This window comes from Polyodon spathula, chromosome 21 (genome assembly GCF_017654505.1).
Source record: "Polyodon spathula isolate WHYD16114869_AA chromosome 21, ASM1765450v1, whole genome shotgun sequence".
NCBI lineage: Eukaryota > Metazoa > Chordata > Actinopteri > Acipenseriformes > Polyodontidae > Polyodon > Polyodon spathula.
The window spans coordinates 17,540,112-17,559,274 of NC_054554.1; the positions used below are offsets into that span (position 1 = coordinate 17,540,112).

Genomic DNA, 19,163 nt, shown 5'->3' on the forward strand with positions numbered 1-19,163 from the left:
AGTGTAGTCAAGTGACACAGTTAAGGCAGCGACGCACTGTGCTTTTTTCTCATTGCTGAGACTATAAGGTTGGAACGCGCATGCGCGACTGAGTCGGGCGGCTTACGTTCAAGTTCAATGGCAGGGAAAGGCAGAGCGCATCGCTGCCTCTTGTCTTTTCATCGAATTTTGTATATTACCAAAAAAAAATCCACCATGCAGAAATGTGTGCACGTCACTGGTCAACACCATCCCTACTGTCAAGCATGGTGGAGGCAGCATCAAGTTATGGGGATGCTTCTCTTCAGCAGGGACTGGGAAGCTTGTCAGAATAGAGGGGAGAATGGATGGTGCAAAGTACAGGTGAATCCTTGAGGAAAACCTGTTTGAGTCAGCCAAGACTCTGAAACTGGGGAGGAAACTGACATTTCAGTAGGACAATGACCCGAAGCACAAAGCCAAAGCCACACTGGAGTGGTTGAACAAGAAGAGAATTAATGTTTTTGAGTGGCCAAGTCAAAGTCCTTACTTGAATCCAATCGAAAATTTATGGTGAGACTTGAAGATTGCAGTCCATTGACGATCCCCAACCAACGTATCAGAACTGGAGTAATTTTCCTATGAAGATTTATCTACAACGAGGACTATCTGTATAGACGGGACGGACTGCACTTAAATAACAAGGGAGCCAGTCTACTTGGAGAAAAGATCCTCAAGCAGGTTCAGAAGCATTTAAACTAGAAAGGAAGGGGGAAAAATCAACAAAAAAACAGAAGGGAGATCGCATCAAAACAAGGACAACAACTCAGGTAACACAACCATTAAATGTATTTATCTAAATGCTAGAAGTATCAGAAACAAAATTTTAGAACTTGAAGCTACTGCACTAACAAGTAACTATGATGTGATAGGTGTTACTGAAACTTGGTTGTCTGAGAGTGATGGGGACGAATATAATATTTGTGGGTATACACTGTATAGGAAAGACAGGCAGGACAGAAGCACTATACATAAGAAACAGTCTTGAAACCCAGGTGTTAAACTTGGACAAAGAAAATAAAGCCGAATCAATATGGGTCAGAATAACGGACAAAAATTCAAAGGGCATAATAATAGGAGCATGCTATAGACCGCCAGATTCAGACGGTGAGCAAAATAATCTGTTATACAATGACATTAGAAATGCGTGTAGCAAAGGAGAAGCCATACTAATGGGGGATTTCAACTTCCTCCATATAAAATGGGAAAACCCGGTGGGTAGCATGACGGATGAAACTGAAATGGTGGAAATGATAAATGACTGCTTCCTAACACAATTTGTCAAGGCACCGACTAGAGGGGAGGCATGCCTTGATTTAGTCTTTTCAAATAACGAGACAGAATAACTAAAACAGAGGTCAGAGAACCACTAGCAAACTCAGACCACAACATGGCCTCATTTGAAGTGCTTTTTAAAACCCCAAAAGTAAGGACTAAAGCTAAGGTTTACAATTTTAGAAAAGCAAACTATGAAGGTATGAAACAGACACTAACAGAAGTAGACTGGAGTAAAATAGAGAAAACATCCACAGAAAAAGGACGGCTGTTCTTCAAAAATGTAGTACTAGAGGCGCAAAACAATTATATCCCTAAAGTAGACAAATCTAAATGTAAAACTAAATTGCCAAAATGGTTTAATAGATCAATTAAAAAAAATATTCAGCGAAAAAAGGCACTTTACAGAGCATTAAAAAGGGACCAAAAAGAAAGTACACAGAAAGAGTACACAGAACTGCAAACACAAGTCAAAAAGGAAATTAGAATGGCCAAGAAGAAATAGAAATGAACATTGCTAAGGGGGCTAAAACCAACTCCAAAATGTTTTTCCAATATTACAACAACAAAAGAACATTCAAAGAGGAGGTTAAATGTTTAAGAGATACAAATGACAAAATCATAGATGAAGAAAAAAAATAGCAAATATATTAAATGATTACTTTTCACAAGTTTTTACAAAGGAAGATACTGACAACATGCCCCACATGTCATCCAGTTCCTTTCCAGTTTTAAATTACTTTAGCATAACCGAGGCAGAAGTGTTAAAGGGACTAGGAGCTCTTAAAATAAACAAATCCCCTGGGCCGGATGAGATCCTCCCAATAGCACTCAAAGAAATGAAAGAAGTAATTTACAAACCGCTAACCAAGATCATGCAGCAGTCTCTTGACACAGGGGTGGTACCGACAGACTGGAAAATTGCAAACGTAATACCGATCCACAAAAAGGGAAACAAAACTGAACCAGGTAACTACAGACCAGTAAGCCTGACTTCTATTATATGCAAACTTATGGAAACTATAATAAGATCCAAAATGGAAAATTACCTATATGGTAACAAGGTACTGGGAGACAGTCAACATGGTTTTAGGAAAGGGAGCTTGATTTGATATTTTTGAGAATGCAACACCGATAATGGATAATTGCAAAGCATATGACGTGGTTTATTTAGATTTCCAGAAAGCTTTTGACAAAGTCCCGCACAAAAGATTAATTCTCAAACTGAACGCAGTTGGGATTCAAGGAAACATGTACATGGATTAGGGAGTGGTTAACAGGTAGAAAACAGAAAGTACTGACTAGAGGAAAAACCTCAGAATGGAGTGTGGTAACCAGCAGTGTACCACAGGGATCAGTATTAGGTTCTCTGCTATTCCTAATCTACATTAATGATTTAGATTCTGGTATAGTAAGCAAACTTGTTAAATTTGCAGACGACACAAAAATAGGAGGAGTGGCAAACATTGTTGCAGCAGCAAAGGTCATTCAAAATGATCTAGACAAGATTCAGAACTGGGCAGACACATGGCAAATGACATTTAATAGAGAAAAGTGTAAGGTACTGCACGCAGGAAATAAAAATGTACATTATAAATATCATATGGGAGATACTGAAATTGGAGAAGGAATCTATGAAAAAGACCTAGGAGTTTTTGTTGACTCAGAAATGTCTTCATCTAGACAATGTGGGGAAGCTATAAAAAAGGCTAACAAGATGCTCGGATACATTGTGAAAAGTGTTGAATTTAAATCAAGGGAAGTAATGTTAAAACTGTACAATGCACTAGTAAGACCTCATCTTGAATATTGTGTGCAGTTCTGGTCACCTCGTTATAAAAAAGATATTGCTGCTCTAGAAAGAGTGCAAAGAAGAGCGACCAGAATTATTGGGCTTAAAAGGCATGTCATATGCAGACAGGCTAAAAGAATTTAATCTATTCAGTCTTGAACAAAGAAGACTACGCGGCGACCTAATTCAAGCATTCAAAATTCTAAAAGGTATTCACAATGTCGACCCAAGGGATTTTTTCGACCTGAAAAAAGAAACAAGGACCAGGGGTCACAAATGGAGATTAGACAAAGGGGCATTCAGAACAGAAAATAGGAGGCACTTTTTTACACAGAGAATTGTGAGGGTCTGGAATCAACTTCCCAGTAATGTTGTTGAAGCTGACACCCTGGGACTTTCAAGAAGCTGCTTGAGGAGATTCTGGGATCAATAAGCTACTAACAACCAAACGAGCAAGACAGGCCGAATGGCCTCCTCTCATTTGTTAACTTTCTTATGTTCTTATGTTCTTAAGAATGGGCAAAAATGTCACCATCCTACTGTGCAAAGCTAGTAGAGACCTTTCCAAAAAGACTCATAGCAGTAATTGCTGCAAAAGTTGCTTCTACCAAGTATTGACTTAAAGGGCTGAATACTTATGCAACAAGTAAATTTCATTTTCTACATTTTCTTTGCAAGTTTTGCTGACATTTAACCTGTCCTCATATAACAGTTGTGGCCGTGGCCACATAATGTGTTGCAGTAAATGCATCACCTGCTTATTCTTAAATTGAATAGCAGACAGCCTGGCCAGGTGATTCTTTTTCTTTAACACTTTCAGCTCCTCTCTTTTTTCTTATGCTCTTGTTTCTTATTTAGAACTTGTAGGGCTGATATATATTTGTATGGGTTCGTTGTACCTGTTTTTTTTTTCCCTGTGGCCCATCTATTTAGTGTTTTACGGTAATTCTTTCTCGGGGCACCATTTTTTTTCCCCTGAGTTACTTACCTTAAAGGGGGCAGGATTTTCCTGGATTGTGGCTGTTTCCTGCCTGCAGTTAGTTAAATTAGAGGAAGAAGGAAGTGTAGGGGGGAAGCCATTTTGAGGTTAGACTTACCTGTGTTTGTTTAGATCTTTTGGTTTGCTATCTCATTCTTTTGTTTTCTAATTTCATTAAAAGTATATAAAAGTAATTTGTTGGCAACAGATTTAGCTTTTTTTTTAGATGGCATTACTAACCAGCATTGCCCTTAAAGTTTTTGGATGGGGTTCCTTTTTTTTTGGGCAGTTTGTTTGCATCTAAGGATTTTACAAACTGCAAGCTACAATGAAAAGGGACCGACACTTGGAGCTTCTGGAGCAGTCTGGGTGAGATCAATTTCATTTTTTCATCTTTTCCTCTTTTCCTATTGGGATTTACCATTTTTGAATGGACATTCGTGTTGTGTTTTTTAGCCAATTTTGTCTCTGTGTTTTTTGGAATTTCTTTCTATTTTTTGAACACTTTGACAATTGGATACAATTTATGACTCATCTTTTAATTTTTGGTTGGGACTATAAGAATAATTATTTGCTGTTATTTATTTATTATTGCTTCCTGAATTATTTAATTTTCATTTGTTTTTGCTTTGAATCCCTCTTTGAGATTATTAGTGGCAATAAACATACTTCATTTGGAAATCTCTGTCTTGACCCTTTTAAATTTTCTATTTCGCTGTGGCACTAGATTTTACTTAGTCTATATTGTTACACAGTGTTCAGTTTAACCACTACAGCTTTGAATAAAAAAAAGTTAATTTGAAAAACTGTGCACACATTATTTGTAATTAAACAAAATGTGACATTATTGGTAGGGGGTGAATACTTCTGCAAACCACAGTAAATGCACTGACAGTAAAACCCCAGCCCTACCTATCAGACCACTGTGAAACTGTCTTCTGCCTAAGAAATCCCCAAATCCCCAAAACAACAACCACAACAATCCCTCTGCAAACCTCTACTCACCCCCTCCACAGTACAGCTGGAAAAAATACCAACAAGCCCTAAACACCCCAGACATAAAAGACATGATTAATACTTTCCTGTACAAAAACTACAAGCAGACCCAATGTTATACAAATCTTGCAGTTACTAATTTAAACGCAACTGTAGAAAAAACATGAAACAAAAAAAATAAATCATAAAAAGCTGAAGAATTTTTTTTTAAAAATTGAGAACTGATGTTTCGACAGAGACTGTAAAATTCTGACACAGTGTGAGGAAGCTGGCCAACAGAAAACACAGAGAGCCTCTTAGGGCAGACCTGTGGGACTCGTATCATCAAACACTGAAAATGTACAAAGCCACTCTCAGACACAAACAGGCCAGCTAGATGCAACACCATCTGGCTTAGATCGAAGAGGCCATAGAAGACAACTCATTCTTGCAAACCTGGAACAAACTGAACCCCAACAAACAGAAAAAACCCCTAGCAATCTGGAAAATCTAGTCAAATCTGGACAGAACATTTCCAGTGCCTTTATACGGAATCCAAACTGACAACATCGCTAGCAAAAAAATTAATATTCTAAACAAACTGAGATCTCTGAAGGCAATGATTAAGACTACCAAACCCCCACTAGACACCCCCATTACCACTGATGAGATCAGAGAACACATTTCCAAATTAAAACTCAGAAAAACAAGTGGCCCTGATCAGATCCTCAATGAGATGCTGAAGCACAGCGACTCTGCCCTGCTGAGGAGGTTTAACCTCGTCCTGCTCTCTGGACATTTCCCTAAGCAATGGAAGAGGGGCTCATCACCTATATACCATCTATAAGAGTGGAGACATTCTTAATCCACACAACTGCAGAGGGGTCTGTGTTGGGAGTAACCTTAGTAAACTATTCTGTAGCATCATAAATCACAGAATATCTCAGTTCCTAATGATTCAAGAGATTATAAATAAGATTGGATTCCTTCCAAAACATTGCAGTACTGACCACATCTTTACTCTAAACACACTGATCAACAAACACATATACAACACCAACAAGGGCAAGATATTCACCTGATTTATTGATTTCAAGAAAGCGTTTGACTCTCTTTGGAGTCCTGGACTGTACCTCAAATTGCTACAGTCAGGGATTGGTGGAAAAGTGTACAACACATTCAGTGTATGTACTCAGCAATATAGTGTAAAGATTAATGGCAAGCAGACAGGTCCCTTTAGATAGTCCCAGGATAGAGGAGTGAGACAGGGCTGTAGCCTCAGTCCCATTCGCTTCAACATTTATACCAATGACCTGCAGATTACTCAAAGTGGTATAAACCCCCCACAGAAATCACACGCCTTCTGTTTTGTAAAGAGGTCCTGCACACACACACAGAATCCCCAACAATGGCTGCAGAGCAGAGCTGGAGAGAGTCCCTCTGCTAATCCCGATACAGAACAGAATAACTCAATTCTGGTACCCTAAAAGAAAGCAGCCCAAACCCTCCACTTCCAAGCACTGGAATCAGTCAGACAGTCACTTAAACCAGGTTTACACTCCCACATCGCACCCCTCTCCTCCAAAACTGCCATTAATATCCAGGCGAGCCCTGGCTCTGCCCTAGTAAAAAACTTCACCCTCTGCTGGAGAAAACAGATTAAACGCCAAAACAAACTCCACCTCTACAGTTCTTTTAACAGAGAATACACCCTGACAGAGTATCTCATTATCACCAAAAACCCCAAAAACAAACACTAATTAACTAAATACAGAATCAGTGACCACAAACTAGCTATAAAACAGGCAGGCACAGACCACAATGGAGACCCAGAGACGACTGACTCTGTACCCAGTGCCACAGTGGAGAGATTGAAACTAAGACTCACTTCATCCTCCACTGTGAGAGATACAAAGAGCTGAGAGAGATACTCCCTCAGGCTGGCAGACAGAATAGAGAGATTTCTGCTCCAGACCCAAGAGGCGAAACTGCACATCATAATGTGAAAGAAGAGAGAGTGAGAAGTAATAGCTGCAGAGTTTGTAGCATCCTGCCACAGAAACAGAGACACATAATTGACTAGCCAGACTCAAAAATATAAATCTTTATATTGTTTATTGTTTCATGTTCATTCCTTTGTGTTAATGCATTGTATCTTTGGCAATACTTGTCATGCCAACAAAGTATTTGAACTTGAACATGAGCAAGAGTAAAAGACCACTGCACAGACATCTGTGAGTGAGATAGTGAGAGATTGCTGCACACAGACATCTGAGAGAGTGAAAGTGATCACTACATACAGACATCTGAGAGAGTGAAAGTGATCACTGCACAGACATCTGAGAGTGAGAGATCACTGCTCACAGACATGAGAGAGTGAGTGATCACTGCACACAGACATTTGAGAGAGTGAAAGTGATCACTGCATACAGGCATCTGAGAGTGAAAGTGATCACTGCACATAGACATCTGAGAGAGTGAAAGTGATCACATAACAGACATCTGGAAGAGTGAAAGTGATCACATAAGACATCTGGAAGAGTGAAAGTGATCACTGCAGACATCTGACAGTGAGAGTGAGAGATCACTGCACACAGACATCTGACACTGAGCGAGTGAGAGATCACTGCACACAGACATCTGAGAGAGTGAAAGTGATCACTGCACAGACATCTTAGAGTGAGAGATGACTGCACACAGACATCTGAATGAAAGTAATCACTGCACACAGACATCTGAGAGTGAGAGATCACTGCACACAGACACCTGAGAGAGTGAAAGTGTTCACTGCACAGACACCTGAGAGAGTGAAAGTGATCACTGCACACAGACTGAGATCTGAGAAGGAGTGAGAGAGAGACTTTTGACTTTTAAGATCCTTTCTTAAACATTCCAAATAAAATCCATTAAAATTCAATAAAGGTAAAACACAACAAAATTAAGATTCCTACTGCCTCAGCAATATTAACAAAAATCCTAAAATACATCTTCTCCTTAAAAACAAATTTTAAACAAATAAAAGGATCACAAAAAATCAATAAAAAAAACACAGTGTTTTCTTTCTGTTAAGAACAGATTAAAGGCAAAATTAATAAAAACACTGTAAAACAGTAAAAATAAAATTAAAACTAGAACAAAAACAGGAGCGCCCCCTCCTCACTCACAGCACACAAAGCGTCTCCTACACACCACCTCTCCTGGAAGTCCTCAAGGTTATTATTTACTTAAAAAATTTAAAAATCCACTCTTATCCGGCTGACTACGAATACCACGAACTGCACCACAGCATCAGTAAGCCAGGTCCCAGAGACCTGTTCTTTCTGAATTTTAAAATGGCCAATTTGGCCTGATCCATTATCAAATTTATAAAAACACATCTGCTTCTCTTTTTAAAAGTGTAGGGAACCCCAAAGATAAAAAGCTCTTTAGTGAAATCCTCACCTAGGCCCTGCAGGAGCTCCTGTAGCAGCCTGACACACTCGCTGTACATGTGGAACACTGTCTCCTCTGCAGAGCAGAAACAGCACTCTGAGCTATTACTGGAATCAAATCTGTGGCGAAACCTGCCAGTGGACACAATACAGTGCAAAATCCTCCACTGCAGGTCCCCCGCTCTTTTGGTGAGGGGCAGTTTATACAGCACCCTCCAAACTGGCCTGTGCCTCTCCTCTACCTCCAGACATGCCCTCCACCTTGAATCTACCAACCCCCTCAACTGATGAAAATGTGATGCCTTCCACACAACTGATATAATTTCTTACTCCCTGCTGTGTGAAGAGTTAAGTCTTTAACTGTGTTTAAGTTTAGTACCATTCCCACTTTCCCTCCTTAACCCTCTCCTTCACCTACAGCTGGACACACTAGCAGCCCTGGAAAGGTGAAGTCTTGTCTCTGCCCTGTGCCATTGGACATCTCCCTCACAGCCTTCCTGAGCTCAGGGGAGAGAGAGCTTCTCAGATCACTAACCATTTTCCCTGCCAGCCTCTCAAAGGCCATTCACACTGCGTGGCAAAAGCAATTGTTTTCAATGAATGCTGTCACACGTAGCGGCAGGGGGAAGCAGCACCCAAGGAGATAAAATATTTTCAACTTTTGCCACGGCACACCATGACGTAAACTACCAGCAACCTATCAGTGGAAAGCAGGAGGCTCCTTTGCAAGGAAGAAAAAAAAGTACAATGGAGGAAAAGCATGTGGTTCTGAGTTCTGATTTTCTAGAGTAATAACACAATATTAAGTAGGTTTGAAATCTGTCTTCATCAAACCAGAGCTCCTGTATCAGCCAATGATATTCGCTGTACCTTTTTCTTTTCTTGGCGATGTCATGGACCCACAGTGATCTTACTTCTTTCTCCAGTAGAACAGGGTGATCGCAATTATCTTTTTTTGTTTGCTGTTCATTGTTCCAGGTATTGTGTTGTGAGATGCTGTCAAGGAAATTCATGGTTAAATTCATTTTAATATAAGCGTTTTCCAGATATTTAATTCAGACTCTTGTCTGTGCGTCATGCTGTGGGTATTGAGTGGTTACTTCAAAGCTGATTAGATAAGGCACAGGCCACACACTGTGTTAACTCCTTGAAACTCGACTTCCAAAATGCTGATTGTAAGCTGTCATAAAACTTGCCAAGTTACAATGCAGTTGTACCATTATTGTGTTAAGAGTTAATTAAAATGACTTAACAATCATTCTTAATTACACAACTTGTGGACACAAGTTTACTAGTTATTTTAAGTTTCCCAATAAATATTAAGTGTTTACTGTGTTTTAAATTAATATTATAAACTAATAACTATTTTTGAATATTATCCTTTGATTGTATTATTACGTGTTTTCTATGCTTGTAATTGTAATTTTGCATAGAGAATGAAACTGAAATCTGTATGCTGTATCAAGAGAGAATCCTTGGACCCGCCCCAGTGGACCAAGGGACAAACAGCCTTCTCCCACAGCGCTGCCTTCCCCTACCTGCTTCCGGTGCCAAGAGGTGGGGCACATCGCGAGATTCTGTCCCGTCGCGATGGAGTGTGATGTGGCCTTGCGATGTCCGGCTGCAGAGGGTGGTGAGTACAGGGGAAGGGGTCGGGAGGGGACTTGCATTATTAATGTAGATGTTGGTAATATGAGTACCCACGCATTAGTGGACTCGGGGTGTAGTCACACTATAATTTGGTCTGCTCTCTTGGAGGATACACCTTGGCAGCCACAGGGGTCTGTGACCATCTCGTATTCATGGAGAAATCAAGGCGTATCCTACCACTAAAGTTAGAATGACGGTGCAAAGTTGGACGTGCCATGTAGTCGTGGCCGTCGCTAAAAAGGTGTCATACCCAGTAATTTTGGGTCGAGATTGGCCTTACTATTCAGAAGTTAAGGTCAATGCGGCTTGGCCACACATTGTAGAAGGGGTGGTCACAACGGGGGAGCCAATTGGCCAGATCTTTCCCTTGCAGGCTGAAATAATTACTTCCAGGTTTCGGCCCTGTAAAACTAAAAGAGAGCAGAGGGCTGAGAAACTTGAGGGGGCATTAATGAGACAAGGCTGGGGATTGGTTGGAGAATCTACGTTGCCTGTCAAACGAACACAAAAGGGTGTGGGTGTCCAGTGTGATAAGCGGAAGCGGGTTACTGAGATCCCTAGAGCAGAAGCTACTGAGGCCCCACTCGGCATACCGCAATTCTGGGACCGGGGTGTGGACCTAGAGTGGGGGCAAAGTAACGACCCCACTCTGATGCACATCCGAGGGCAGGTTCGGTCTGTCGAGGGGAAGGATGTTGAAGGCTACAGGCCGCTCACATTTCCTCACTTCATCATGATGGGGCATTTGATGTATAGGGTATCCCAAGCCCCGGGCACAGGACAGCCTGTAACCCAGTTATTGGTTCCGGGGTCTTTCCGTCGGGAGGTCATGAGGTTGGCACATGATATTCCCTTTTCTGGCCACCTGGGGCAGGAAAATACCTTGGAACGAATACTGGCCTGATTTTATTGGCTGGGACTCCACATGGATGTGAGGAAAATATGTAGCGGAGTGTCCCAATTGCCAGAGAGTAGCACTGGGACGGGTTCACCCGGCCCCGCTGGTCCCACTGCCCCTGGTTTGTACTCCCTTCGATCGCATAGCAATGGACATAGTGGGCCCAGTGCATCCCGCAACTCTGGATATACGCACATTTTAGTAATGGTGGATTATGCTACTCGATATCCAGAGGCGGTGCCACTGCGCTCCACTAGTGCTGTCGCCATTGCTAAAGGACTAGTTAAGATTATTGCTAGAGTAGGGGTGCCCAAAGAGATTCTGACAGATCAGAGAACTAACTTCATGTCCGATACCCTCAAAGAAGTTTACAAAATTTTGAAAATCCATCCCATCAGCACCTCTGTGTACCATCCGCAGACAGATGGCCTGGTGGAAAGGTTTAATCAGACCCTGAAGCAGATGCTGAGGCAATTTGTGAGCCAGGGACAAAAACATTGGGCAAAACTCCTTCCCTTCCTGATGTTCGCAGTGAGAGAGGTGCCACAGAGCTCAACTGGGTTCTGCCCGTTTGAGCTGCTGTATGGGAGACAACCCTGAGGCATTCTCGATCTCGTGCGAGAAGGGTGGGAGGACCAAACCTCTACGTCTAAAAATGTAGTCAAATATGTACTACTGCTACGAGATCGCTTAGAATTAGTTGGTCGTTTGGCTCAAGAGAACCTGCGCAATGCTCAGCATCAGCAGCAGCAGCAGTACAATCAAAAAGCATGAATTCTGACTTTTTGACCTGGGGATAAGGTACTGCTGCTTCTTCCCACAGCTGAGTCTAAGTTGTTTGCCAAGTGGCAAGGGCCTTATGAGGTGGTTCGAGCTATAGGGAGAGTCAATTATGAAATCAGGCAGTCGGACCATCAAAAACCACTTCAAATTTATCATGTAAATTTGTTAAAACCTTGGAGAGACAGAGAGGCCCTGTTTATTGCTAATGATATCCCCGAGGAGGATTTTGGTCCTGAGGTGGGGCCACTTGGTCAAACAACTAAAATTTCGATGGGGAAACAGTTACTTCCCTGTCAGAAACAGGAGCTGGGCCAATTAATTGAGGAATTCAGTGATGTTTTTTCTGAGTTGCCCGGTAGAACTAACATTATTAAACATGCCATTATTACTCTGCCAGGTGTTCGAGTGCGTCAGAGGCCTTACCGGATCCCGGAAAGTCGGCGGGGTGTAATGAGCTGGGAAGTGGCCAGTATGCTCGAGCTGGGAGTAGTGCAACCTTCCCAGAGCAAGTGGTGTAGTCATGTGGTAATGGTACCTAAGAATGATGGCTCCACTCGTTTCTGTGTGGACTTTAGAAAGGTGAACGCTAGCTCCAAGTTCAATGCATACCCCATGCCCCGTGGATGAGCTCCTTGACAGACTGGGTAAGGCGAGGTTCTTGTCCACTTTGGACCTGACGAAGGGATACTGGCAGATCCCACTAACACCCAGCTCCAAGGAGAAAACCGCATTTGCTACCCCGAATGGCTTGTTTCATTTCAAGACCATGCCCTTTGGGTTGCATGGGGACTTGGCTACCTTCTAGAGACTGATGGACAAGGTGTTATGTCCCCATCATCAGTATGCGGCAGCGTATATTGATGATGTGGTTATTTTTAGCTCTACCTGGAAGGAGCACCTTGACAGATTGGCGGCTGTCCTGCAGTCTCTGAGGGAGGCAGGGCTAACAGTCAACCTAGGTAAATGCGCATTTGGCAAACAAGAGACCCAATATCTTGGATTTAGCATGGGTAATGGTCGGGTAAAACCAGTGGCTTCCAAGGTCCAGGCCTTGGTGGACACTCCGGTTCCGCGAACCAAGGCTCAAGTGAGGTCACTTTTGGGGCTGGCAGGCTATTATCGCCGTTTTATCCCCAAGTTTTAGCCCCTTGATTGACCTAACTAAGAAGAGCACCCCAAACACTGTAAAATGGTCAGATGAGTGTCAGGGAGCATTTGACCTGATAAAGCAGATACTTTGCCAAGCCCCTGCACTAACCCTAACCCTAACCCTAACCCTAACCCTAACCCTGTCTGGGGACAGTCTTGTCCCAGGAGATCGATGGGGTAGAACACCCCGTGCTATACATTAGCAGGAAAATGGCTCAGAGGGAGCGCAACTACTCAGTTATTGAGAAGGCGTGCCTGGCCATTAAATGGGCCACAAACTCTCTTCGATATTATCTCCTGGGACGGTCCTTCACTCTTGTCACAGATCACGCTCCTCTTAAGTGGCTAAACATGATGAAGGACACGAATGTCCGGATTACTCGGTGGAGTCTGGCACTGCAACCCTTTAACTTCACTGTTAAACATTGTTTGGGTAAGGAGCATCAAAACGCTGATTTTTTTTCAAGGGAGGGTGGTGATTTACAGGTTAGGGTTGGCCGAGTGGGGGGGGGGGGGGGGGGGTAGGCAGGATTGAAAGGAGTCCCTGTCGTAATCTGCCCTCCTGACCACTGGCAGCGCTGTGTAGGGTTAACTGTAACTGGATCAGGAGGCTGAACTCTGAGCATACAGGAAGTTCCGGGTCAGGCGGTCATCTTGGCCCAAGGTAGAACCATGCGGCCGTCAGGTCCCATCATTGCAATCAGCTGTGATTTTTTTATTTACTCTTTTTATTTCAAACCTGAGTTTATCATTGCTGGTATTCCAGGTGGTTTTCTTGTTTATTTCTTGCAATACTGGACTATTCTATTTTTATTATGTTTGTAAAATAAAATCCTGCACTGATACCATTGACGGTACAGGGCTCTAAGGACTAAACTCCATTTCCGGCTCCTGTATGCTGTCATTTCTGGTGCTTCCCCAAAGCTCCACCCTCTACCCTCCCACACTATCCTATACTAACTTAAAATTAAAATGCCAGTAGGAGGTGCTATGAGGGTCAGTGGTAAGTATTACTGTAATTAACAAGCAGTGGTGATCAGAGTTTACTGGCGATGATGTTGGCTTTAATGAATTTATTGAGATGAGCGTGTGATGTGTAAAAGTGGTCTAACCTTGCTCGCTCTCTCTCTCTCTCTCTCTCTCTCTCTCTCTCTCTCTCTCTCTCTCTCTCTCTCTATATATATATATATATATATATATATATATATATATATATATATATATATATATATATATATATATATGTTGTGAATTAAATGAGACCAGGTGTCTTGCATCAGGGTGCAGACACCTTCAGACATCAACCAGGCCACTGAACTGAAAAACTGCAGCTAATTCACTGGGTGATTGGGGATTGGGCTCTTTATTGTTTCTATCCATAGTAAAATCAATGGTGCAGTTAAAATCTCCTCCCACTACCACCACATCATCATTAACAACACTTAACTCTTTGCAGTCCATTTATTCAGCGCTTGTCAAGCGCGTCAGGTCCAATTTATTTTCACATGTGCTGTTTATTTTACACATGCTGTTTAAAATATATTTTTCAAAGTAAAACATGTTTATAAGACATTGAATTGCAAAAGGACACTCAGTACTGTATCTACAGCCAAGATCCACCTCTTGTTCGCTGTATTTTTCACATACCTCTTTATAGACATGCATACTAATAAATCCTCTCCTGATCACTTGTTTTATCATTAAACTCCTCAATAATGCAATCCAAGTCGTCATTTTATTACTATAACATCTCAAAAAGCTCTGCAAATGTCTGTGATATTCCTTGAGCGCTGGATGCAGAAGCAGCTATTGGGGTATGTCCGTGTTATCTCTGTAGTGCATCAGGCTATGAGATAATCCCTTTTTTCGGTTTCATTTGGCTCCTATCGGTGCTGAGTGGAGGAATTATCTCAAATTTGGGAAGAAGTTTTCAATTTCAACCTCCCTTTTTCCTTTTGAACACAAACTGTTTAAATTCATCAAGGGAATAAACCTTTTTTACCCTGTTAACAGATTGGCTATCGGGGATGTCAGAAATAAGCGAGGAGTCAGAGAGCTCCCTCTCCATTTCCTCTGCTCCTTCCTCGCTGTCAGCTCCTCCACGGCTCTCTCCACCTCCACAGCACTGCTCTCCTCTTCTCCACCCTGCACAACCACAGCCATCAACGCTACCTCTGCCTCTGCTTGCTGGGTTTCAGAGAGAGAAGAGCGCTGCACAGCACCGGGTTTGGAACCTGTTGCCGTGCAGTTCCCCTTTTCCTTCGGGCAGGCTGTCCTTTGGAGTCCCTGTTCCCCACAGTTAAAGCACCGCATTGTGTCTGAGGTAACAAATACAACGCAGCCCGTACCCTCCACACCAAAGCTCCAATCAATCACCTGCCCCAGGTTATTCAGCAGTAAAAATGCCTGTCTCCGAAAAGACAGAACATGCTTTACATTAGTATTTTTACACTCTAATGGAATGTTTTTAATTGGGGACACTAGTTTCTCATACCAGGCAAGTTCATGAATAAAATCTCCTTTGACTGAAAAACTTTTCTCCACTAGTTGATTGACCATCGATACCTCTTTTAAAAAGATGAAAAACCTTTTATTCATGCGGGATGCCGACATTATGTTTTCATAGCTGACTACCTCTCCTACTGCCAGCAGGCACTCCTCCACCGACACGCTGGTATCCGGCAAACAGCTGACCTTGTGTCGGCGGCTGAGAGCCCCCAACCCTCCAGAGAGAGATCCCATACACACACACACACAACACTACTCATTAAATAGTAAAATGCAAACAAAAACAACGAAACAAAGACATATAAACAAAGTAAACGATTAACAAATAATTACAAAAAGTTGCAAAAGATGGTAGCAAAAAAACACCCTCCCACCGCACCAACGTTTAAACGCTACTGCCTCTCTGCAAGCTCTTCCCACAATCCTCCATGACCAAGAGAGAGAGCGCGAGAGATCACTGTGCACAGATATCTAAGACAGTGAGACAGATCACTGCGCACAGACATCTAAGCAAGAGTGAGATACAGAGAAAGAAAGAGAGACCACTGTGTACAGATATCTGAGAGTGAGAGAGACCACTGCACATGGACATCTGATAGAGAGTGCAGGTAAGCATGGTAAGTCTAAGGGATTGTCTATGCAGGTTACTCAATTTGTTAGCCTCCCTGCTAAACATGAACGGGCCGCACTTCTCATCACAGTTTGAACAACATGTTATCCACTTAGTAAATACTGGGCACTCTTATAGGTGAATAAAACCTCACATACCAAATTTTTGTTATTGCGCATTTTCATGATCCACAAAACTTGTAGTCCATTTTCTCCCAACTTCGGGGGGTAATCTTCAGAAATTCAATGTAACTCAATTACCACAGCATCTAGTCAAACTGGTGCAGGTCGCCAGAATCCACAATCTGATGGGAGGAAAACACACAAGAAGAAACTATCAGAGAAACTGTCAAAAAAATGCATCTTCCATGAGCCTCTGCTTCAGGGACACACTCATTCCAGTGGGATCAGCCTGTAAACAGCACTGTGGGAAATGTATTTTTATTTTTAAAAAAACTGACCTTAATCTAGAAATCAAACTAGATGCAAAGACATGCAAGCCTGGCTGGCTCACAGTATTGCGAATTAGTTTAAAGGCGTGCTAACCAAGGTGTACAATCCATTCTCTTACCACTGATAAGCTCTTTCAACATTATAACAGCCTTTCCTTTAACTCTCATCTGATTTGTAGGCCCTTACTTACACTGCAAGCTTCTATCTGGAATATGCAGGTATTTCAAGGACAGCATTATAAATGAAAAGTTGCTGCTGCTTCCTGGTTCCTCATCAATTCCTCTGTATTTCAGACTTACTCAAAGGTCAAGCTGTAGACCATGTGACCTACAGCACAGGAATCAGGATACAGCTGTGGTATTTGTATTTGCAATTCTAGCATATCCTGAATTAATGTTCTGGTTAGCTCTCCTATAAACGCTGGGCAGTAATAATTTAAAGCCAGTAAGAGATACGGGAATCGATTTGATAAAGCCTTGTTCAGCGCTGCTTTATGTTGAAATTGTTTTTAAAGTGCTGCTAATAAGAGCCTACTATCTATATTCCGCTAGTAAAATTGTCAGATCAGATGTTCACTTCTCCTGAGTTTTGTTTGTCTTCTCTCCCAGGAAGGTAAGATTCTGATACTATTAATAACTTGTGCTAAAAAATGCCATTCAAAAAATTCCATCACAATTACACGAGCGGTTCTATAGATAAAAGTAAAACTTTGAAGTGAGACATACTGAAGTATGCCAGCCTCCACAATATCCCCGTCGGATATGTACCCCCAGTCAGTCAAGCAGACAAGCGTTTGGGCTCTAATGCCTTCATCAGTGTTACTGAAACTAGAAGAAACCGAGTCAAGCAGAGCAGCGTTTCAAAATAATGTCATAAATCTCAAACAAGCCTATTTACACTGCCAAAGGACCTAGCTGTAGTTTGAATAAACAAATAAAGAAGCAAAATCACTTGATTAGGCAACACTCTATACACATTATACACAGAGTATACACTAGTATACACTATATATACTGTACACATAGTATACACTACATAGTATACACTATACACACAGTATACACACACTACACAGTATAGACACACCACAGTATACACACTCTATACATGGTATAATCTATACACAGTATACATTCTATACACAGTATGCACTATACACACAATACATACTCTATACACAGTATACACTATCATCATATCACTTCCTGTGCCGAAGGTCACACGGCCTCACCAGTGGGGTGAAACTGGGCTGAGTACAGGCAGTGATTTCTTACCAGGTAGCTGCAGAAACTTTCCTCCTACAGCCTGTTTGAGATCCCTGCATATGCCACACTGAAGAGCACAATGCAAACAAAGAACAAGCTATTCAGCTGAAGATAATGGGTGCCCTGCTGATACTGTCAGTGCCAATGAGGTGAGGTAAGAGAATGAATGCGGTTTGCTCCTTCAACAGTTCTTTAAGAGTCAATTACACACAAACTGCGCCACCGGGACAGGTATGCAAAACACGCAAACAACCTGTCCATGCCCTTTTTTTTTTTTTTTTTTTTTTTTTTAATTTTCATGTTTAAAATTTTTTAATTTGCATATTATTAACATGGAAATGACAGGAAACGTGCCCATCACATGATCAGAAGAACCATGTAGCTATATTTACAGACGAGAAGCATACAGACTTACCAATACTGTATACAATCGCCGGTAAACCGGTAATGTAAACAGTATTGTATATACTGTACACTGTACTGTATACATGCCCAGTGAATATAGACTGTGTGTGTTCATATCCACACATAACACAATAAACATTTACAACCATAGAACTTTTTTTTTTTTTCACATTTTGCACGACAAAATATCTTATTATATAGCACGTACACTGATGCTGTGTGTGTGTGTGTGTCTGCCGATATACATCTATTTGCTAACAAAACAGTCCAACTTACAAGTACGATGTTTATCGGCTACCCCTTGAAATTTAATACCACCAGCATGTCTAATATATTTTATAAGCACGGCGGTGCAGTATGAATTTTAAATATTGCTACAGAGAGTATGTAATTTAAGATTCAGACAGACAAGCAGACAGTTCAAAATGGAAAGAATGAACGAAGAAAAAACGCGTTACAGTATCTCTACCTACCTATATTTGTCCAGCGCAACACAGCGTCACCGCCTTTCTGTCTCTCCCTCTCGCCCTGTGCGTCTCTCTCTCTCTCTCTCTCTCTCTCTCTCTCTCTCTCTCTCTCTCTCTCTCTCTCTCTCTCTCTCTCTCTCTCTCTCTCTCTCTCCACGATTTTACATTAAAAAAAACCACTCACACATCCACTCAAAACGTTCTGTATGGTTTATGTGTACAAAGAGTTACTAAAAACGCATTCTCCCTTATTGCTAATCGAAGTCCACATACAGCCTACTGTTGCACTATCACACATGAAAATACAAAAACTGGATTTATATATACAGATTCATGTTCAAGTCTGTTCTATTGCATGCAAAGTGGATGGTGCATCTCTGTGTCCCTCCGTGTGCTCTTTCTTATAGTGGCAGCCCTTAAAATGTTAAAGTGGCAGTCCAGTTTGTTTCCATTCCCATTCCAGTTTGTTTCCATTTTTCAGCTGTAGAGACCCCCCCCCCCCCCCT

The 19,163-nt window shown here is 41.8% G+C and overlaps 1 protein-coding gene across 1 annotated transcript in view; it reads right to left on the reverse strand.

The window, feature by feature from the left end:
• Positions 1 to 18,711, reverse strand: part of LOC121296028 (atrophin-1-like) — a 72,189-nt gene extending 53,478 nt beyond the window's left edge. The window contains exons 1-2 of the mRNA XM_041221169.1: positions 18,664 to 18,711; positions 16,227 to 16,372 (exon numbers count right to left, since the gene is read on the reverse strand). Of these exons, the coding sequence (XP_041077103.1) occupies positions 16,227 to 16,247 (21 nt within the window). The 5' untranslated portion in view covers positions 16,248 to 16,372; positions 18,664 to 18,711. The remainder of the gene's footprint in view (positions 1 to 16,226; positions 16,373 to 18,663) is intronic.
• Positions 18,712 to 19,163: the final 452 nt, after the last annotated feature.